The 23,477-nt window shown below is 45.4% G+C and overlaps 1 protein-coding gene across 1 annotated transcript in view; it reads right to left on the minus strand.

Moving 5' to 3' along the window:
* LOC140427353 (P-selectin-like) overlaps positions 1-23,477 on the minus strand; it is a 136,462-nt gene that overhangs the window by 94,211 nt on the left and 18,774 nt on the right. The window contains exons 12-16 of the mRNA XM_072512903.1: positions 23,180-23,365; positions 21,290-21,475; positions 21,023-21,142; positions 19,097-19,124; positions 18,453-18,520 (exon numbers count right to left, since the gene is read on the minus strand). Coding sequence (XP_072369004.1) covers positions 18,453-18,520; positions 19,097-19,124; positions 21,023-21,142; positions 21,290-21,475; positions 23,180-23,365 — 588 coding nt within the window. The remainder of the gene's footprint in view (positions 1-18,452; positions 18,521-19,096; positions 19,125-21,022; positions 21,143-21,289; positions 21,476-23,179; positions 23,366-23,477) is intronic.

Genomic DNA, 23,477 nt, shown 5'->3' on the forward strand with positions numbered 1-23,477 from the left:
GGCTGACCCCTTGCTACAGCGTGTCATGCGCCACCTAACAGACGGGCGGCTCAAGGGCCAATGTCAGTTCTATAATGTCAGAGACGATCTGGCGGTAGTAGACGGGGTTCTTCTGAAACTGGACCGCATTGTCATCCCGCATAGCATGCGCCGGCTCGTCCTGGAACAGCTACACGAGGGCCATCTTGGCGTGGAAGAGTACCGCCGACGGGCCCAAGAGACAGTGTACTGGCCCTGCATTAATGACGACATCGCCAACACAGTGCTCAACTGCCCCACTTGTCAGCACTTCCAGCCGGCCCAACCACGTGAGACCCTGCAGCCCCATGAGTTGGTCACGTTACCTTGGACCAAGGTGGGCATCGACCTGTTCCACGCGCTGGGTAGAGACTATGTCCTGATCGTGGACTACTTTTCAAATTACCCGGAGGTGATACGGTTGCACGATATCACATCGTCTGCAGTCATCCGGGCCTGTAAGGACACCTTTGCTCGACATGGCAACCCACTCACGGTTATGTCGGACAATGGCCCCTGCTTCGCAAGCCAGGAATGGTCCAACTTTGCCAGGAGGTACAATTTTGCACATGTGACATCCAGTCCCCTGTACCCCCAATCCAACGGCAAAGTGGAGAAGGGCGTCCACATAGTCAAACGGCTCCTCTGCAAGGCTGCCGATGCTGGGTCCGATTGCTACCTCGCCTTGCTGGCCTATCGCTCCGACCCACTGTCCACTGGCCTGTCGCCAGCCCAGTTGCGCATGGGTCGTACCCTGAGGACGACGGTGCCGTCCATCCATGTCCCCGACCTCGACCACGTTCCGGTCCTTCAACGGATGCAGCTGTCTCGTGCACAGCACAAGGCGGCTCATGACTCCCGTGCAGCTGATCTCCCTGCTCTGGCTCCAGATGACAACGTCCGCATCCATCTTCCAGATGGTGGCTGGTCTGCAACCGCTGTTGTCCTTCGGCAGGTGGCTCCCCGCTCGTTCCTGGTTCGTCTACCGGATGGCTCCATTCTACGCCGCAATCGACGCGCCCTTCGTCTCGTTCCATGCTTGCTACGTGATCCTCCACTGTCGCCTTGCCCTCCTGCTGACCCTGCCATGGATTATGCAGAAATCCCGGTCACTCTGCATCCTCCTCACTCTGACGCAGTCCAGCCTGCTCCTCAGCCGGCTGCTCCCGACCCACCCTTGAGGCGGTCAACCAGAATTCGTTGGCCACCTCAGAGACTTAATTTGTGAACTTTGTGGACTTATGGACTTTCTGATTTGTTCTGTTCTTCCGTTTGATATTTTACATGGTTTGTATATAGTGTTCATCTCGTTATTCTTGTTGCATACTGTTTTTCTGCACCAGGCACCTTCCCATGTAAATGGCTTAGTTCCCATGTACGTAGTCCTGTAAATATTTCGCACACACGTAGTCAGGGACATTCTCACCATACACTATTTATTGCCACACATGTACATTCTTTTATAATAGGGGGATGTCATAATATACATCAGTATATCATGCTGCAGACGCACACTGATGGACACACAGTGGGACCAAACAACACACACAACACCGCAGCCAATCACCAGTTAGAGCACACGCACTATAAAGACAGGGGGCATCAGAGTTCCCGCTCGTTCGAGCTGCAGCTAGCTAGTAGGACAGAGCTCACAGCCTGTAACACAGACATTCACCATGTGCTGAGTGCATCGACTGGTTAGGACAAGGCAAAGGTCCTTAGTTAAAGCTAGTATTGTATTAACCCACAGTCAGAGTATGTTACAACAGTTAATGATTCAATAAAACAGTGTTGCACTATTTCAAGTGTTGGTGACCTGTATGTGTTCCACGGATCCAGAGCACCCAACACAACACACGGTAGCTCAGCGGTTTAGTGATACCACCCTGCAGATTCCAATCCAGGCTGTCAGGACAAGTCAGCACTTCATCCTGAAACACAAGAGGAGGACACCGTCCCGTCTGACTGAGCCAGGATGGAGATCAAAGAGGAAGTTAGCAGCCAAGGGATCTTGGATCTAGTGTCACAAAGGCATCAATCATTTCATTCAGCCTACCAAGGCGAGTACTGGGGCTGGATTTTCCGCTGCCAATAGCGGGGTTCCGGGCTCAGAACAGGATTGGCACCCTTTCCGATGCTCCGGTCCCCAGTGTACGCTCCCCGAAGGAGGTGAGGATTCTTAACTCCGGCATGCCTCTCCCAGTCTGGGCCCTCTCCCGACGATTATGGGAAAGCTTTTCCTGAGGCGACACAGAGAGGGCATCATTATTCCGCATGCGTGGTTCACAGTGGTGGGAGGGTGTGTGTGGAGGGAGGGTTGGGGGGGACATTGAAGGGGGAGGGGGTGGAGGGAGGGTTGGGGGTCAAATGGGGAGTTGGGGGTTGGTGCTCCCTTGGTGGTGGTGGGGGGGGGGGGGGCATTGGTTTCTACTCACTCATGCTGCCCGGTCTAGATCGTTGACTTTCTTACGGCACTGGAGGCCAGTCCTTCTGGTCACACTCCCCGAGCTCACAGCTGCCGCCACCTCATACCAGGCAGCACTGGCTGACTCTCTGGTGCCCTCGGGGGGACAGGACATATCTCCTGGCCTCCACGGCGTCTAGGAGCCTCCCCAGGTCAGCATCCCCGAATCTTGGGGCCGGTCACCTCGGTGCCATTATTATGAGCTGGCTGGGGTTGGCTGAGCAAGTGCTGATCGACCTTGTTAGCAGGGGGGCTGGCGAGCGCGGTCCCGGCCAATCAGCTGATGAGTCTTCATTTGCGGCAAGAAACCCGTGAGGCCTCGTTAAGTGGACCAATTAATGTTGAATAGCGTTGCCAGCCTCGCTGGCCTGAGCGGCGGGAAGCTCGCGGCAGATCCCGCTCGCTCCAACACTTAGAAATTTTTCAGGAGAATCGCGCCCCCGGTCAATAAGTCTATTAAGTATCTTAATTGCTCTTCTGCCATGTCAGTGTGTGAAGTCTGTTCTCCATGACAACCGCCATCTGTCAAATCTGTAAACGACTTCCATTCTGATTTTACCCCCCCCCCCCCCCATTCCACCTCTGAACCAGCATTGTTCGGCCCGTCGTAACTCCCTTGGTGCAGTGACATCAGTGAGGATTTTATTTAGCAGCTTAAATTAATTTGATCTATTTTCACTCGTTGTTATTCAGGCACACAGAAGCACAGGAAAACCAATGTAATGTAGAAAACACGTAGACAGAAAAGGAAAGTGTGTTACAGGCAGACATACACACAGAACAACAGAGAGTGATAAGCATGGAATCTTTGAAAATTTACAGCACCGAGGGGGCCATTCGGCCCGTCTTGTCCATGCCGATCCAAAGACACCCAGGTGCCCTTTCGAATCCCATCTTCCCGCACCCGGTCCGCAACCCTGCAGCTTACAGCATTTCAGGTGCAAATCCAGGTACTTTTAAAAAAGAGTTAAGGTCTCTGCCTCCACCGCTAACTCAGGCAGTGAATTCCAGACACTGACTACCCTCTGCATAAAAATACTTTTCCTCACGTCTTCTGTAATCCATCTGCCACTTCACTTGAATCTATGACCCCTATTTGTTGGACTCTATGCCAAATTCCTCCTGTCTGCTCTATCTCTGCCCCTTACACTTCTGTATTCCTCAATCATGTCACCCCTTAGCCTTCTCTGTTCCAAGGCAAACAGTCCCAACCTCTCTAATACCTCCTTGCAGCTACAATTCTCCAGCCCTGGCAACATTCCAGTAAATCTCCTCTGCACTTTCTCCATAGCCATCACCTCCTTCCTGCAACGTGGTGACCAGAACTGCACACAATACTCCTGTTGTGGGCTCACCACTGTCGTCTTCAATTCCATCATTATAGCCCTACTTTTGTATTCTATACCTCTGCCAATGAAAGAGCACATTCCACATGCCTGCTTTACAACCGTATCTACCTGGACTGCTATCTTTAGGGACCTGTGCACTTGCACGCCAAGACCTCTCACTTCATCTACCCCTCTTAGTATATTCCCGTTCATTGTTTATTCCCTTTTATTGTTTGACCTCCCTAAATGAATTACCTCACACTTATCAGAGTTCAACTCCATCTGCCCACTCCAATCTAGATCATTCTGGAGCTTACAGCTATCCTCTATAGAGCTAATTTTTGTATTTTCCCAATCATTCGCCACATAGAATCCCGACAGCTGAAGTTTGCTTTTCCATAGAATCCCTACAGTGCAGAAGGAGGCTATTCAGCCCATGGAGTCTGCACTGACCCTCCAAAAGAGCACTCTGCCTAGGAGCACTTCCTGCCTATCCCCATAACCCGGTGCATTGATCATGGCCAACCCACCTAACCTGAACATTGTTCAAGTCCAAATTGTTAATATATAAAGCAAACAGTAGGGGTCCCAACATTGAGTCCTGCGTAACACCACATTGACCATTACCCTTTGTTTCCTGTTACTAAGCCAACTTTGGATCCGATTTGCCACGTTACCCTGTATCCCATAGGCTTTTGCTTTTATAACCAGTCATGTAGGACCTTGTAAAATCCTTTACTAAAATCCATGTAGACAACATCCATTGCACTACCCTCATTGATCCTCCTTGTCACTTCCTCAACGAACTCAATCAACTTTGTAAGGCATGACCTTCCATTAACAAAGCCATGCTGACTACGCTTAGAACATAGAACATAGAACATTAAAGCGCAGTACAGGCCCTTCGACCCTCGATGTTGCGCCGATCAGTGAAACCACTCTAAAGCCCATCTACACTATTCCCTTATCGTCCATATGTCTATCCAATGACCATTTGAATGCCCTTAGTGTTGGCGAGTCCACTACTGTTGCAGGCAGGGCATTCCACGCCTTTACTACTCTCTGAGTAAAGAACCTACCTCTGACATCTGTCTTATATCTATCTCCCTCTTGCTAGACATCACCATCCGAGGAAGAAGGCTCTCACTGTCCACCCTATCCAATCCTCTGATCACCTTGTATGCCTCAATTAAGTCACCTCTTTACCTTCTTCTCTCTAATGAAAACAGCCTCAAGTCCCTCAGCCTTTCCTCATAAGATCTTCCCTCCATACCAGGCAACATTCTTCACCCTTTCCAATGCTTCCACGTCCTTCCTATAATGCGGCGACCAGAATTGCACGCAATACTCCAAATGCGGCCGCACCAGAGTTTTGTACAGCTGCAACATGACCTCATGACTCCGAAACCCAATCCCTCTACCAATAAAGGCTAACACACCGTACACCTTAACAACCCTCTCCAGCTGGGTGGCAACTTTCAGGGATCTATGTACATGGACACCGACATGTCTCTACTCATCCACACTGCCAAGAATCTTACCATTAGCCCAGTACTCTGTCTTCCTGTTATTCCTTCCAAAATGAATCACCTCACACTTATTTGCATTAAACTCCATTTGCCACCTCTCAGCCCAGTGCTGCTTGACTAGCCCATGCCTTTCTAAGTGGCAGTTTATCTGATCTCTCAGGATTGATTCTAATTTTTTCACCACTGAAGTAAGATTTATCAGCCTATAATTGTTTGGTCTTTCTTTCATACGCTTTTTAAACAACGTAACCACATTTGCATTCCTTCAGTCCTCTGGCACCTCCCCTATGTCTAGTGAAGATTGTAAAATAATCTCAGAGCGTCTGCTATTTCATCGTCTGACCTTCTTCAACATCCTAGGAAACAATCCATCCGGCCCTGAAGACTTATCCACTTTCAAGGATCCCAACTCCTCTAATGCTTCCTCTCTCGTTACGATTATTTTATACAATATTTCAAACTGGTCCTCTTGGACTACTACATACACATCATCCCTTTCCTTTGTGAATATGGAGACGAAAACATTTGTTTACAACTCTTCCCATATTCTTTGCATCTTCACACAAGTTCCCTTCTTCATCTCTGATAGGATCCCACTTTTTCCTTATCTGTCAGTTTGCTCTTTTTATACTGGTAAAACATCTTTGAGTTTTCTTTAAACTTGCTTGCTCATATTTTTTCACATCCCTCTTTGATTTCCTTATTTCCTTTTTTACTTGATCCCTATACTTTCTGTACTCGTCTAGGTTATCTGCAGTGTTTTGTGACTATCATGAGCTTTCTTTTTCTGTTTAATCTCCCCCTGTATTTTGCTTGATAACCATGGGGGCCTATATTTGGCAGTACCATTCTCAATTTTGGAGGGGACATGTCTACTTTGTACCATAAGGATCTCACTTATTCGTGCTTCCCACTGGTTTAGCACTGATTTTTTCCTTTAGCAGTCTTGTCCAGTCCACATCGGCCAGATCATTTCAGTTTTGTAAAATTTGCCTTCCCCCATTTCAAAACTTTAACTCCTGATTTATCTCTGTCCTTTTCCACAATAATATTAAATCTAACTGAATTGTGGTCATTATTCTTGAACTGGTCGCCCACTGTCACTTCACAAACTTGCCCATCTTCATTTCCAAGACTAAATCCAGAATGTGTCTCTTCTCATTGGGCTTATCATGTATTGTTTTTTTAAAAATTCCTGGACTCACTACCTGAATTTTTCACCCTCAATGTCCCTTTATAGTGTTTGAAACCCAATTGATATTGAGGTAGTAAAAGTCTCTTATTAATGCTCACTTATTCCTACAGGCAGAAATTTGTCGACATATATGTTCTTCTTTCTCCTTGTCGTGTGACTGCCCCTTTTTTATTGTCAAGCTCAGTTTATAAAGCCTCATTTATTAATCCGTTAAGTATATCATCACTTCTCACAACTGTCATTGATTCTTTAACCAATAATGCTACGGCGCAATTTCTGTCGCCCACTCTATCCTGCCTGAAAAAAACATATCCAGGGATATTGAGCTGCCAGTTTTGCCCCTCCATTAGCCATGTTTCTGTTATAGCAAAAGCATCCTGCTGCCACGTGTCTATCTGTGCTCTTGGCTCATCTGCCCTGTTTGAGATACCTCTTGTATTTAAGTATAAACAGTCCAACCTCGTCACTTTCCTATGCTGTAGGCTGTTTAACCCTTGTTTCTTTTGTCTTTCCAAGTTACTGACTACATCGCTAACTAATGTTCCACCTCCCTTTTCCTGATCTGAATCTGACCCATCTGAGTCTACCCTTAGGTTCCCATCATTCCCATGCCATACTGTTTAAAACCTGCCCAATGGAACTAGCAAAAGCTTCCCCCCCGAAGGATATTGGTCCCAGGTCTGCCCGGGTGTGTCCGGCTTGTACAGATCCCACCTTCCCCAGAACCAGTGTCAATGCCTCCAGAATCTAAACCCCTCCCTGTACACCATTTCTCTAACTTCGCATTCATCTGATCTCTCCCCTTATTCCTACTCTCGGTAGCGTGTGGCCCTGGGAGTAATCCTGAGATTATTACATTTGAGGTCCTGCATTTTAATTTATTTCCTTCCTAACTTCCTATATTCAGCTTTCAGATCTTCGTTTACCTATTTCCATGGTACCTATGTGTACCGCGACCACTGGCTGTTCACCTTCCCTCCACAGAATGCCCTGCAGCCACTCACATCCCTGACCCTGGCACCAGAGAGGCAGCATGCCATCCTGGATGCGGCCACAGAAGCGTCTGTCTGTACCTCTTACTATTGAATCCCCTATCCCTATAGCCCTGCCGCTCGTTTTACTCCCTTTCTGTGCAGCAGAGCCACCGTGGTAGAATGAACCTGGCTGTTGCTGCTTTCCCCTGAGAGCCCCCCCCCCCAACAGCATCCAAAGCAGTGTATCTGTTTTAGAGGGGGATGACCACAAGGAATTCCTGCATTTCCTGCCTTTTCCTTTTTCTGATGGTCACCCATTCTCTTTCTGCCTGTGAAATATTCACCTGCGGTGTGACCACCTCACTGAACGTGCTATCCACAACGTCCTCAGCATTATGGATGCTCCACAGCGAGTACACCCGCAGCTCCAGCTCTGAAATGCGGTCAGCCAGTTAGCCAGCTGGACGCACATCCTGCGCATGTGGATATCAGGGATACTGGACATGTCCCTTATTCCCCACGTTGCGCAAGAGGAGCACATGATGGGTCTGAGGTCTCCTCCCATTACTTCTCTCCAGATTAAGCTAGTTACTCCCTTTAAGAGAATTTAATTAAGCTAGGGACTTTCCTTCGTTTCAAACACTTCTATTATAATCAAAAGTCCCGATCTTTATTTAAGCTGATATATTATACTTTAAAAAGAGTAAGGAGATACTTTGCAGGTCCTACTTACCTTCTATTTCTGTTGGAAACGTGTTAGGTTCCGAACTGTGATGTCACCTCTGGAAGCCACTATTGGTGGCCCCGATGGTCCCCACTGCAGCTGGTGTAAGGTAAGTGAGACAGGCTTTACCTTTGCGCGTCCTTTATTATCCCCCCTGCTGTACCTCGGGTTCTCCGCCCAGGTCTGCCGCCGTCACTGCTGCTGCTGTAAGTTAAGTGAGACATAAAGAGGCTCACGCAGAAAGACAGAAACTGTGCAACATTGAAAAACAGTAAGATATACAGGAGACAGAGACAAGCTCAAAAGGCGAGGAAATGTAAGAAAACTCATAATAAAACACCAAGGCGATAACCAGGGAAAGTATGTGTGGAATATAGAGGGAAACAGACAAAATGGAAATTCGGACAACATTCATAGCAAGACCGAACAAAAGAGACAAGGAGACACAGAAAATAAACATTAATTTATACTGATGAGCAGAGTCCTTGTAGACTAATTGGTTCTTTTAAAAGTTGAGTCTAAATTGATTTCTTTTATAAGAATATCCTGAAGCCTAAATTGATCAATCCCTTTAAATTTGAACTGCAAGTCACCTTTTCAGAGCTACTATTAGGCTAATTTGAGAAAAGGCCAAATCTGCGATAAGAGCTTATGTCATTCATTCGATTGCCCTGACGCCACACATTAGCTCAGTGCATCGTCGATAATCCCTTGTATCGAGGATGATTCTTCTTCATGGTTGATTGGGTGGAAGTGGGATGCCATTGCTGGCGTAGGTTTGTAGACGTATTATGAGCTCTATCTTAGCCTTACAGACTCTCTTACAGTAATGTCATCCGTTATCAGTTGGTAGTGGTTGTGGCAGATTGTTGGCTCGAGCAGCTGTCCTCTGACTAACTCGCCATTCTGTCTTTGTGGCTGCTCATGTTGATTGGAATGTCTTGACACCATTTTTCACGATGAGTCATCATTTTGGGATGATTGAGCAGCTAATTCCCAAGGAGCTTTGAGATTGTCTTTGAAATGTTTCCTTCGGCCCTCATGTGAACGAGCTTCCTGGCATTGCTTTGAAAAGAGCACCTGTTTGGCTGTTGGGAGGAGACGGTCGCGTAGTGATAATATCACTGGACTAGTAATCCAGAAGCTCAGTCTCCCACTATGCGGACAAGGCATGTCACTGGAATACCCATTCCAAGACCTTTTTTTTCTCTTTATTCTTTCATCGGATGTGGAATTTGAATTCATTGAACACATCTGAAATATAAAGCTAGTCTCATTATTGGTGACCTTAAATAACCCATCTGGTTCTCTAATGTCTTTTAGAGAAGGAAATTTGCCATTCTTACCCAATTTGGCCTACATGTGACTTCAGACCCACAGCAAGGTTGTTGACTCTTAACTACCCTCTGAAATGGCCACTCAGTTCAAGGGCAATTAGGGATGGCCAACAAATGCTGGCAAATGACATCGGGAGGGGGAGGAAAAAGCAGCAAGTAATTTTACCAATGGCCTGTGGGGCTCCCCCTTACAACCTGATTAGAAATATGACAACTCCAGGTGCTCCCGACTTCAAAACATTTGAGGAGTTGGTGGAGTTAGTCAAGGGTCACTACCACCTGAAGCCCTCAATAATAATGCAGCATTATACGTTCAATTCGACAACAAGGGCCCCAGGGGAGATTATCACAGGATTTGTGGTGCACCTAAAACAAAAGGCTGAGTAATGTGAGTTTGTGTCTGCACTCAATGGCATGTTGAGAGATAGGCTGGTCTGCGGTGTTAATGACACGGCCATGCAAAACAAATTTCTAGCAGAGTCAAAGATTACCTTAAAGAAGGAATTAGAGGTTGCCCTAGCCATGGACAGCACCGGGAGGGGGACGATGGAGTTGCAGAGCATGTAAGCAGACGAGGTCTACCAGGTTTACAGGAAGCCGCTGGCAGTCGTAATGGTACAGCAACCATGGAGCAAAGGAACTCAGAACAAAAAAGAGTGCAGAGATATAGAGAATTTTGTCCGCAGACCAGGAACTATGAAGAATGCTACCAGTGTGGGGGCGATCACCTCCAGGAATTAGATAAATTCAGGGAAGCTACATGTTATGCTGCAACAAAAGGGGGCATATTAGAAGGATATGCAAGACTAGGCAAAGCCCACAGCAGGTCAGTAAAAACAAAAATCCAACTCCAGTATATAGTGTTGAGAATAACCCTGAAGATGAAGCTGAGGTATACAGCTCAAACAATATTAAAGTGGGCAACACTTTTATATTTATTTATGACTGTGGTGATAGTAAATGGTCAGCCACTTAGAATGGAGGTGAACACAGAGGCCCCCACTACAGCTGTAGGTGAGCAGGTGTAGCATTATCTGCAAGATGGGGTCCAGCCCCTGAAGATAAGAAGCACGTCGGCCAGGCGAGCCACTTATACTGGGGAAGTTTTAAGAATCCTAGGAACAACCACAATGCCACTGGGACCGGTCAACTCAACTCAACTGCCCCTACTAGTGGTGGGAGGGCAAGGGGCAGGTCCAATGGGCCGGGGTTGGATCCACCAAATTAAATTACATTGGTTGGAGATCTTTCAAATTACCGAAGGAGGCGCTCAGGACATCTTAACAGGAAGTTTTTCAAAACGAGTTAGGCAAGATAAAGGGCCTTAAAGCAAAGATTTATGTGGATCCAGAGGCCATGCCCAAGTTTTTCAGAGCTTGACCTCCACCTTGAAAGAGAAGTATTAAAAGTTCACAGAAGTAGCCACATGGGAAGCATCAGGAATGAAAGTTTTATTTATAGAGATATGAAAAGACTATGTACACAGGTCCTGGGTGGGAATACCGCGCCAGCTCATAGTCGGGCTTGGTTTTCTCTCCTGCTGATAAGGCGGCTTTGCCTCTCACATGGAGCCTAATCGGCCTGGCCTCATGGGTCCCGTGTGGGTTATAACATTCCTCCCTCCCCAAAGTCTGAAAATTCGTCCGACAAAGGAGGAGGGAGAGAGTCTCTGCACCTCTTAGCCCATTGCTGCCTCTCGGGCAGCGGAGCAGGGCCAGGTGGCACGTAGCAGGGCCAGGTGGCACGTAGCGAGCTGGCGACCGGCACTTCTTCGTCGAACAACACGGCGGCACCACCGTCAGTGGTTGGTCATCAAGAGGTTCCCCATTGGAAACGACAAGCGACTAAACCTCCATTGCAGAGTCGGAATCCTCAGCATCCTGCATCTCGGCGTCAAGTCTCCCGTCGGATGGCGCATGCGGAGATGCCGGCTCTGGGGCAGCCTAGGGATGTGCCGGTCGTCCAAAAGTGGATTGCACATCACAGGGCTCCTACTGCGAAGGTGATCGAGTTGCCTCTTCAATTTCCGGTCCTGCGCACAAACCCAGTACGACACAGGCCTGGTCTGCTGAATGATAATGCCAGGAACTCACTTGGCGCTGTCTTCGACGTTGCGCACATGGATCCCGCCACCTGGTACGAATCATCTAGGTGGGACTTGCTCAGCAGGACAATGCCCCAGCTGCTCCTGTCTGCAGCATACCCTCCCACTGACATCGGACAATGCCAGGCTGAGGTGAGTTCAAAGCCAACTTCCCATTAGAAGTTCTGCCAGTGCCACGTTGGTGGCGGTGCACGACATGGAGCAGTAACAGAAAAGGTAGCGTGCCAAGGAACCCCAAAGTCTGCTTGTTCATGCCACGCTTGAACGTCTGCACCATTCTTTTGGTTCCACCCATTAGAAGCGGGGTGATATGGGGCAGTGCGTATATGGCGCACTCCATTCATCCGTATGAAATTCCCGAACTCCCCACTAGTAATCGGTGTTCCGTTATCAGAGACCAGTAGCTCTGGGATGCCATGCTTGCTAAAAGAGAGCCTGAGCTTTTCGATCGTCGCTCTCAAAGTCATGGACGACATCCTGTGGATGCCCAACTATTTGGAATGCACTTCGATGAGGAGGAGGAACATGGAAAAATTGGCATATAGACGTACTCACGGCTGACCCGGCCACTCCCGGGGATGAAGCGGTGCCGCAGGTGGGAGTTCTGCTGCTCCTGGCACACTTTGTTCTGTTGGGCAAGCAGCTCAATCTCCACATCCAGCTCCAATGGGAGGGACATGTGGCTCATATCGAGCTTGATAAATGAGTGACCTCCGGCCTAATCAAGGTACAGGTCCTCAATCCATGGCATTGGATACCGGTCCAGCTTGGAGGCCTATTCACCATCAATTTCTAATTGCCACGGGGGCGAACCGTGCCATGGGGCTTCATGAGGGCGGTGATCGGTAACACACAGTCTGCAAATATCACCGGCCGGGTGATCCCCAGGCCTTCAAGCTGACCGAGCTCTGCCACCACCTAGGCAATAGTGCATCAGGAACTGAGTGAGCACGAAAATACCTCAGTTGCGCCGTAGGGTCCACGTGGACCTTTTCCTTGGCATTGAGGCCTCCTTAGCCCAGTTGGAAAGTCTTCTGCCAATCCATGCGGAGGCATTGTAGCCAGTCGCGGCCCAGCAGACTGGGGTCTTCACCTTTCACTATGATCAGGGGCAAACAAGTGGATTGCTGCCCATACACCACCAGGGTCACCAGTGTCCCCGCTACAGCCAGCAGTTCTTGGTGTCCCGCAAGGACAGGAGCTGCATTCTCACCCTGAGCCTCTCAAAACTATATCTTCCAACAACTGAGGCAGTGGCACCTGTATCTAACTCTATCAGAAATGGATGGCCATTGACCCAAACCGTGACCCTAATGGGGGCGATTTTGGGTGATGCAACGCAGTTCACCTGCAGACAGTCATCAGAGGGCAGTTTCACAAAAAAGGTGTGGGACCAGCGCGGGCAGCCAGTTCTAACAGAGCGGTGGGCGGATGGACCATCCCGCAGTCACTTCTCCCTTCGGCCCGGCCCCGTAGGTCTCATGTGGGTTACAACAAGAAGGTTGAATCTGAACTCAAGTGACTGGAAGAATTAGGTATTATCAAACCTGGACATTTTCAGAGTGGGCGGCTCCCATCGTGCCAGTGGTGAAGCCATATTGAACCATCAGAATATGGAGGACTACAACTAACTGTGAATCAGGCAGCCAAATTGGATCAGTACCCAGTACCAAGAATTGAAGATTTACACACCAAATAAAGAGGAGGTTTAACTTATATCAAACTTAACATGAATCATGTGTAGCAACAATTAAAGTTAAACTAAACTTCCAGGGAATTCACTACCATAAACACCAACAAAGACTTATGCCAATATACTCAGTTACCCTTTCGAGTCTGATCTTCCTGTGCAATATTCCAGCGCACGATAGAGAGTTTACTCCAAGACCGACCAAAGGTGGTTGTCTATCTAAATGATGTACGAATTACAGGAATGTCTGAAGTGAACAAAGAACAAAGAAAAGTACAGCACAGAAATAGGCCCTTCGGCCCTGCAGGCCTGCGCCAACCATGCTGCCCGTCTAAACTAAAATCTTCTACACGTCCGGGGTCCATATCCCTCTATTCCCATCCTATTCATGTATTTGTCAAGATGCCCCTTTGACGTCACTATCGCCCCTGCTTCCAAAGAAACAACTAGCAAATTCTGAAGAAGTCTTAAAGAGATTCAAAAAGGCCAGAGTAAGGCTGAAAGGCGAAAAGTGTACTTTCCAAGCTCAGGAATTGATGTACTTAGGATTCAGGGTAGGCACTAAAGGGCTGCACCAGAGGGAGGAGAAGATCAAAATGACTAAAGATGCACCGGCCCTAAAAATACATCAGAATTGAAATCCTTTTTAGGATTGGTAAACAATTATGGTCATTTTATTCCCAATCTTTCCACATTGTTATACACCCTACTCAAGAACACCAGAGATGGAAATGGCATCAGAAAGAACCATTGAACACATTAAATTAGTTCTACAATCATCCAGACTCTTGGTCCATTTTGACCCATTTTGGTTTCTATGCTCGGTTCGAGCAAGAAACCAACGATCCGCTGTTGAGTGCCCCAGCAGCCCACAACACACCCTTGCCCACCATCACAGCTTCCGAAGTCAGACTGGCCTTCCTTAAAGTGAACCCTCGGAAGGCGATGGGGTTGGACGGGATCCCTGTTTTATCACTCAGAGCCTGCATGGACCAGCTGGCAGAGGTGGCCGTGGACACCTTTAACCTGTCCCTACTCCGCTCCGAGGTCCCCACCTGCTTCAAGAAGACCACCATCATACCGGTGCCAAAGAAGAACCAGGCAATGTGTCTCAATGACTACCGCCGAAGGCCCAGACTTCAGTCGTAATGAAGTGCTTCGAGAGGTTGGTCATGAGTTTCTGCAGCCCTTTCTGGTAAGAAAAGATGAATTAAGTTGTGAAGGCAGCGTATTATTGTTGGGAGCTAGGGTGATCATTCCCACCCCCGCTAGAAAGCTATTGTTACAGAGACTACACTGTTCCCATCTGGGGATGACAAAACTGGAGATGCCCACATGCAGTTATGGTGGCCCAGGATGGATATCAACATGGAGTATCTGGTCAAACAGTGTGACCAGTGCCAAATGCAGCAACTCTTGCCGTCTGCAATCATCATGCACCTTTGGAAGTGGCCAGGTTGCCCTGGGTAAGACTACACATAAACTTTGCTGGCCTATTTATGGGCTCCATTTTCTTGCTTATAGTTGCTGCTCACTCTGTGGTTGGAATTACACAAAATGAAGTCCATGACATCAGCAACAGTAGAGAAATTGCGACAGGCTTTCGCCACCCTGGTCTCAGATAATGGGATTGCTTTTACAAGTGAAGAATTCCAACATTTTATGAGGACCAACAGTATTCAACATCTTTGAACAGCTCCCTATCACCGTACTTCAAATGGACTGGCTGATAGCAGTCCAAACATTGAAGGCCGCCATGAAAAAGCAGTCTTCAGCTCCTTTGCAACTCAAACTGGCCCGGTTCCTACTCCCCTATCATGCTACGCCTCACTCCACAATAGGTGCTACACCTACTGCTAATGGGCAAACACATTAGACCATGATTGGACCCTTATATTTACAAATTTGGCAGGGATTTGGAGGTTAAACAAAATGAACAGAAGAGACAGCACGATTCAAATAATGTTGAAAGAATGTTTGTGGTGGGTGATTTAGTTTACACCAAGAATTACCAGAACATCCCACTGGTGAAAATGGCTGGAAATCCCCCCTATAATTAAACAACCAAAACAGCAATCTTTTGGTTTTGCATGATATGGGCTGGCCAACTGATCTAATTGGTGTGTTGGGTTAAACTTGCTCATTAACAATGGGCAAAATATTAATCGAATGACTCAAAACAGTTAAAGGCCTTGCCTGTGTACAGCCTATAGGGATCTAAGAAGGCAATTGACAGCACAACCAGTTTATGGCCAGCATTACATTTTATTAGAAATTAGAAATGAATAACATGTCAATTAGGAAATTAATACATTAATTAACAACCGATCAACAAATAAATTATCTAATCCTCATGTACAATGATGTTAATTTATATATGAAAACACTTTGAAAACATTTTTTTTTAAAATACTCATACTTTCCAGTGAGCACTGTATAAAATGATGCATTAAGATTTTCCAATCTGTGGCTTTTTTTCTTTATGTAAATATTGTGTTTATTATGGTGAAGGATATCACTGCAGGGGAATTAAACTTTTTTCAGTTTTCATATGGAATAATATTGTATTGCTTTACTAAGATCATTCAAACTGCAACAGGCTCCCCAACAGGCTTATTTCTCCATGAAGATTTGTCATCAACTTGTCGACAACAATTTAAATCTTGTCAAATTGCTCTCCCAAAATCATGATATTGGGGGCCAGTAAGTGATCAGATGCAGTGCTTTGTGAGAAAATCATTTCCCCCTAATTTTCACACAAGTGTATGTCAGAATTATTTTTTCAGATTGAGGGGGACTAACTCCTTTCAGCTCAACAAAACAAAATGGGAATGGACAACCCATGAATTATAAATGGCCTGACACAGGTAAACAGCCATATAAATAACAGCAAGCCACAATTGTAATACACATCATAAATGTAGTTTGTCTGATGAGATAATTATGCAAATCTAACATTTACCCTTTGGGTAATATCTCAACCATAGGGAGAAATTAAATAAATCAACAATAAATATCAACGGTGTACCCACACATTTAACCAACATATACAGATAGAGTGAGTAAAGAAACATTACAGAATATTCAATGGTCATTGCGCAGTTTCACTTCAATTCCCAAAAGAATCATTTGCATTACCATACCAAATGGAGTTTGTTTTTTAATCTGTTTGCAGTAAGGGATTTGACCACCTTACTTTCAGTTTATTGTTCTATAGATTATCATCTTCATTATTAATAACTTAAATATTTTGTTCCACGAGTGTTCTAATGAATTGAGCCGAAATCACACTTGTTCATTTTTAGGTCTGTTGAAGTCAAATTTCACAAAACCTAACCGATGAAGCAGTGGGTTTCGGCACGCTGAGTCATGGCATTGGGAAGCTTGGGCACCAATTTGCTCACAACTTCCTGAGAAGATCACTGGACAGGGACTTTGAAGGCGGGAAAAAGTAAACGAGGACATCGTCCTGATACAGAGGCGAAGGAGCAGGCCAAGATGTAGGCCGCTATCCTGACTTCATAGAAAATGCTGATATAGAGGGAAAACTGAAGGATAGGACAAAGAAATTAAAAAATAACTCTGTTTGGTTTTTCTACTAGTGCATTGTTTGAAATCACATTAGACACATTTGGCCATTACGGCAAATAAATTACCTCGTCCCTGAGTGGATTTGTATTTTATGTACAAGTCACAGAGGCTACTCGTAATACACAAATGCTATACAACAAACAAACTGTGCAAAACTGTAGCTCTGTATCATCAATTCTGGCAACATATCACTGAAGTAACAAATAGTTTGATACCAATCATGGGACCACTTTTGTATCCTTAAAGCAGAAGTGCTTCATTTTCAAATGGTCTATTGCTATCACATCACTGTTCATTTATGTTTTTGTCAATTTTGTCATTAATATAACACCCATAAAGCGACAGTCTTTGGATTTAATCCTGTGGTGGTAAACACACAAGACAAGAATCTGCATCTTCACATGATGGATTGTAGAGTAAGCTATACTGCCTTGTCATTGGCACTTGTCATTCAGAAAGAGGAAAAATTGGTGTTAACTAAATTAAAGACAATGAACTGAATTCTGTTCCAAATTGTTGGAATGTGGAAGAAGCAAATCTTGAAAATTATCGCCAATCCTTTCTTATTTGTCTGTTCTTTGAACAATAAAAGCTGTGAAAGACCTGTAATAAGAAATGCAAAACACAATTAGAGATATCTGGCATGCTGTCCTACACGGTTCGACTCTTAGAATCAAAAGAATAAATCATCTTTAGGATTTATCAGAAACTGCTGAAGGTTTCCATGAAGTTATCTCACTGGTCACAGCAGAAAAATCTAATTATGGTTAATGATGATAAGGGGCGGGATTCTCCGACTCCCCACCGGGTCGGAGAATCGCCGGGGGCTGGCGTGAATCCCACCCCCGCCGTGTCCCCAATTCTCCGCCACCAGAGATTCGGCGGGAATCGCGCCGGTCGGCAGGCCCACCCCCGGCGATTCTCCGGCCCGCGATGGGCAGAAGCCCCGCCACTGTCAACCCTCGACCCGCCGGCGTGGATTAAACCTCCTTTTGAACGGCGGGACAAGGCGGTGCGGGCAAGCATCCGGGGTCCTGGGGGAGGGGCGCGGGGCGATCTGGCCACGGGGGATGCCCCCACGGTGGCCTGGCCCGCGATCAGGGCCCACCGATCCGCAGGCGGGCCTGTGCCATGGGGGCACTCTTTTTCTTCCGCCTTCGCCATGGTCTTCACTACGGCGGAGGCGGAAGAGACCCCCTCCCCTGCGCATGCGCGGGGATGCCATGAGCGGCCGCTGACGCTCCCGTGCATGCGTCGCCCAGCGAAGACCTTTCGGCGCCGGCTGGTGTGGCGCCAAAGGCCTTTCCCGCCAGCCGGCGGAGCGGAAACCACTCCAGCGCGGGCCTAGCCCCTCAAGGTGAGGGCTTGGCCCCTAAAGCTGCAGAGAATTCCACACCTTTGGGGCGGCCCGACGCCGGAGTGGTTCCCGCCACTCCATTACGCCGGAACCCCCCGCCCCGCCGGGTAGGGGAGAATCCCGCCCAAGGTGTCTCACCTCAGCACATGTTGTCACTACATTCATCATTCATCTTGTACGTTCCTGATGTTTTATCTTGATTTTCATTGCTGTAAAAAGAAAACAGTTTTAATTAGCATAAAAAATTTAAATTACATTTGTGTCCAATAAATTAATTTTAAAAATTTACTGCATATTTTTCCGTCTTGACCTTACAGTGCTAACTGTGTATGGTTTAATGATTATTGGCTGCCAGTTCTAACCTGTGAGCTTAGACAACAAGTTTTGTTGAGGTGCTTAACCAAGCAGACCATGGTCAAATCCTGGTCAAATCCCAGGGGTGCCATGCCCACACATAATTGTGCAGTGATTCTAACTGATTGTGTTTCTCAGCCCTTGCTCGGTCCACCTCTACATTACTCCAGCTAAGATCTGTTAACCCAGCACAGGCTTGGAATGATGCGGACACCGTCTTGGTTTATAAGACTCAGTGTACATTGCATGGTGCCATCTGCGGCTGAGATGGCAGCGAATGGTTTCAACTTTAATGGCCAAATCCAGTCAATACTTTTTCAGCAATTACAACCCCGGCGTCACCTACACAGAGTTTACATAAAGCCACAGGTCATGCAGAAGAGAATAACATCTAGTTCTAACTAACAATTTTTAAAATTGCAAATTCTTACCTTAAAAGTGAAAACTTTTTTGCTTGCGCTAAAACGTAAAGAAGGATGTAAGTTAATTGATTTTATTTTTCTCAGAAGGAACTTTCAAGACAAGACACTTAGCTCATTGCGATACTGAGAACTCAATATTCAAACACTCTAACAACAAAACAAATTACATGCAACAGTGAATCAACCACCATTAAAATTGTTATAATTAGGGCAAATTACTTATTGCTGTATTTGACTGTCACTGGTTAGAGCTGCTCAAAAGTACCATTTTCACTTCCTCCAGGATCCCTGTGCAAAGTGAGACACCTGTTGCACCACACACTAAATGTAGAAATGTCCACAGGTTGTCACAGGCTGTTACGCAGAGCCAGATCACTTGCCTCAATTATAAAATCAGCAGCCGAAAGGGATATTTAAATGTAGATGGAAAATTTGTATGACAAACATGAGGAGTTCATATGATTTTGGATCATTCTAAATAGAAGCTGATTCCTGAAGCAGCACTTTCAGGAAGTGCTTTTAGAGAATTTGCATTTCTGTAGTGCTGTGGTTTTCTGTCTTATAAGTTACATGGACAGAAAAATCAGTACAGGAAGATGGAATATGTTTCAAATGTACACACCCAACATTATTACTGAGCACTTCCAGGACAGGTCTAGAACAACGAACTAAAGAACAAATCTTCTCCCAAAATGCTGTATGCTATTTTGTTATGCAACCTAACCTGAAAGACTTGCTCAGTGAGATGGTTACTTTATGTCATATTATGGGCAGTTCTGTATTGTGGACCATTCTAACATGTTGAATTCTAGAGAAAAAGAAGACTTTCAGCTTATCTATTTTGGCTGGAATTAGACCTAGGACCCAGTGAGGGAAATGTGCTAAAGTGCAGCCCACCCCTCCCCTATTTATTTTGTTTATTGTTAATTTTGTTTTTGACCAACATGGCTTTTACTCTTCATATATTTTAATCTGAGGACAGACTCCACCCTTACAGCAGGAAACCCTCAATGTTTATCTGTACAGCAATCTGAGCAAGAGGTGTTTGTGAGCACGTAGTCAGTTTTTACAAGAGTCTTCTCATCTGCAGATTGTTTATAATAAGCCAGTAAAGTGTTGGAATCAGACTTCATGGTGACAATTATCAACATTAGTAACACCCGCACAATTGTGTGACATTTCCCCAACTGCCATTTAAATAAAAAATGACAAAGAACTTGTTGAGGTGTTTGTAAATAACATCACAGAATGATTTCAATCTTTATAGCTTTTACTCTTTATACTTTGTGACTTAGTTCATCGGTTGTATTTTTGCCCAGATTTCCCTCATTGGATTCCCACACCTGTTACCCTTCATCAAGTTTGTTTTTTTCATTCCGAGTACCAGAGTGGTGTCTGAAGCAGACTTCTGCAACTCAACACAGTCAATGTTGGTTGGAGATAACCTGAAGGAAATATGCTTCCACAAGATGTGTCTCTTTACATTTATGTGACATCTACCACTGCCTCCTCCCAACACGTCCCACTCCCATGCATTGAGATGGGCACAAGACACAACTGCAAACACAGAATCTAAAAATCCAGCGAAGAGCAACAGTAGCCAGAGAATTGTGTTTGAGGGAATAACATTTAAATAGTAATCCATATTGGGGTTCAAACTCAAGGAATCCAATGGGAAACGAGTTATTTTATGGGATTAACAAGAATTATTTTATGGTACAATAACTGTGATAGCAAATTACGTTTGTGTGTGTCGTGTCAGTGAATAGAGTTGTGCCACTCTAAACATCTAGAGAACAGGGATGTTCTCTGAAGCCCAGATAGGCCATGACACATCATGCAGTATTTTCTGGTCAAACAGGAATAGCTGAAATCTTATCAAAACGTATACAGTAAACTTTACAAATAGAAAACGATCGTCTGAGGTATACTTACTTTTCTTTCTGAGCTGTCTCACTATCCAAGCTATCAGTGTCATAGCGGAGATACCAGACGCAACAGCTGTCGCTGTTAATACAGGTGAATAACTTTCAGACAATGGACGTGCAGCAGAATCTAAGAACAGATGAAAAACTAGCATTAAATCCATCACACAATATTTCAATAATGCCATTATTCAATTTTAAAATGAAATAATTTCCAATATTTTACTAGTTCAAAGGCATGTGATTAGTAAGAAGGCTTTCCACTGAAATAACATACGTTCACAGGCTGGTATTGGTGCAGACCATGTTGCAGATTCCTCACACCGCAGACTCACGGAGCCATTCAATAAGAAATCTTCCCCACAGCCAAAGTCGCAAGCTGAAAGGTAACTGAAGTTTCCAATTGGATGGGAACAGTTCATGTTCCCATTTCTAGGAATGTTTGGAACATCACATTCCACAGCTGAAATGAAAGACCAAGAACTGAGTGTAAATGATCACTGCTTGTTAAGCCATGCTAAGAAAATGTCTATACTTCTACATAATCTGAGAGGGATGAAATATTGAAGCCAAAGATTGTAAAGGGCACACTTTCTAATAGGGATAGTAAATGAAGGCTGAGCATAGTTCCAAACTCCAGCTTCTTGGATCCTTTTAATACAAAACCTTCAGCAAGGCTAAAGTTACAGGTAGACTTGTCGGTGAAATCTCTAGCAGGGTGGAAACACATCAGGCGGACTTGTTCTGGGAACTTCAGTATCTTACATGGTATGAACATAAGAACTAGGAGCAGGAGTAGGCCATCTGGTCCCTCGAGCCTGCTCCGCTATCCAATAAGATCATGGCTGATATTTTTGTGGACTCAGCTCCACTTACCCACCCACTCACCACAACCTTTTATTTCTTTACTGTTCAAAAATGTATCTATCTTTGTCTTAAAAACAGTTAACGAGGTAGCCTCAACTGCTTCACTGGGCAGGGAATTCCACAGATTCACAACCCTTTGGGTGAAGAAGTTCCCCTCAACTCAGTCCTAAATCTCCTCCCCTTAATTTTGAGGTTATGCCCCTAGTTCTAGTTTCACCCACCAGTGGAAACAACCTCCCTGCGTCTATCTAATCTATTCCCTTCATAATTTTATGTTTCTATAAGATCTACCCTCATTATTCTAAATTCCAATGAGTATAGTCCCAGTCTACTTAATCTCTCCTCATAATCTAATCCTCTCAACTCTGGAATCAACCTCATGAATCTCTGCACACCCTTCGGTGCCAGTACATCCTTTCTCAAATATGGTGACCAAAACTGTACACAGTACTCCAGGTGTGGCCTAACCAGCACCCTATACAGCTGCAACATAACCTCCCTCTTTTTAAACTCCATCACTCCTGCAATGGAGGACAAAATTCCATTTGCCTTCTTAATTACCTGCTGCACTTGCAAACCAATTTTTTGTGATTTATGCACAAGGACACCCAGGTCCCTCTGCACAACTACGTGCAAGCAATTTTTTACCGTTTAAATAATAGTCCATTTTGCGGTTATTCCAACCAAAATAGATTACCTCACATTTACCAACATTGTACTCCACCTGCCAGACCCTTGCCCACTGGCTTAAACTATCTATTTCCCTCTGCAGATTTTCAGTGTCCTCCGCCCACTTAACTCTACCACGCATTTTGGTGTCAGCTGCAAACTTTGGTACATTACACTTGGTCCCCAACTCCAGATCATCTATGTAAATTGTAAACAATTGGGGACCTAACACTGATCCCTGAGGCACACCACTAGCCACTGATCGCCAACCAGAAAAACACCCATTTATCTCCACTCTTTGCTTTCTGTCAGTTAACTAATCCCCTATCCTCTATGACTACGACAACATTATTCAAAACGCTTTAGTTCTTTCAATGTGTCTCTTTGGTAGTCATATAATAAGCACATCATTGTAACAGAGAGACTACTTATTAATTGATCTCTCTCGGAGAGATCGGCTATAAATGTATGATGCACAAAGACACAGCAATAAATTAATGCATCATGGAGACAGTAATTTGGAATTAAAAAGAGATGATTCTCAGATTTCTAAATATATCAGCAACACAAGAAACTTCAGAAGCAGTTTTAAAACACTTTTTCGACTGGTATCACTTGAACTGAAAATTACCTTTGCAGGCGGGCATCAGTGTTGTCCATTGACCTGTAGCTTCACACTTGATACTCCTTGATCCACTCAATACAAATCCCCCCGGGCACTTAAAGTCACAAGTTGAGTTGTAACTGAATGGAGCAATTGGTTTTGAGCAGGTTACAATAACCTGATCTGGATTCTCCAATTTTTCACATTGTACAGCTGAAATATACAAAGAAGAATTTGTTGAGTTGTGATGCAAAGGAATTCAGGTTAATGAATTCCACAAGCCTGTGCATTAACCAAATTGAAGTCTATATTCCGAATCAGCATC

Source organism: Scyliorhinus torazame, chromosome 7 (genome assembly GCF_047496885.1).
Source record: "Scyliorhinus torazame isolate Kashiwa2021f chromosome 7, sScyTor2.1, whole genome shotgun sequence".
NCBI classification, from domain to species: domain Eukaryota; kingdom Metazoa; phylum Chordata; class Chondrichthyes; order Carcharhiniformes; family Scyliorhinidae; genus Scyliorhinus; species Scyliorhinus torazame.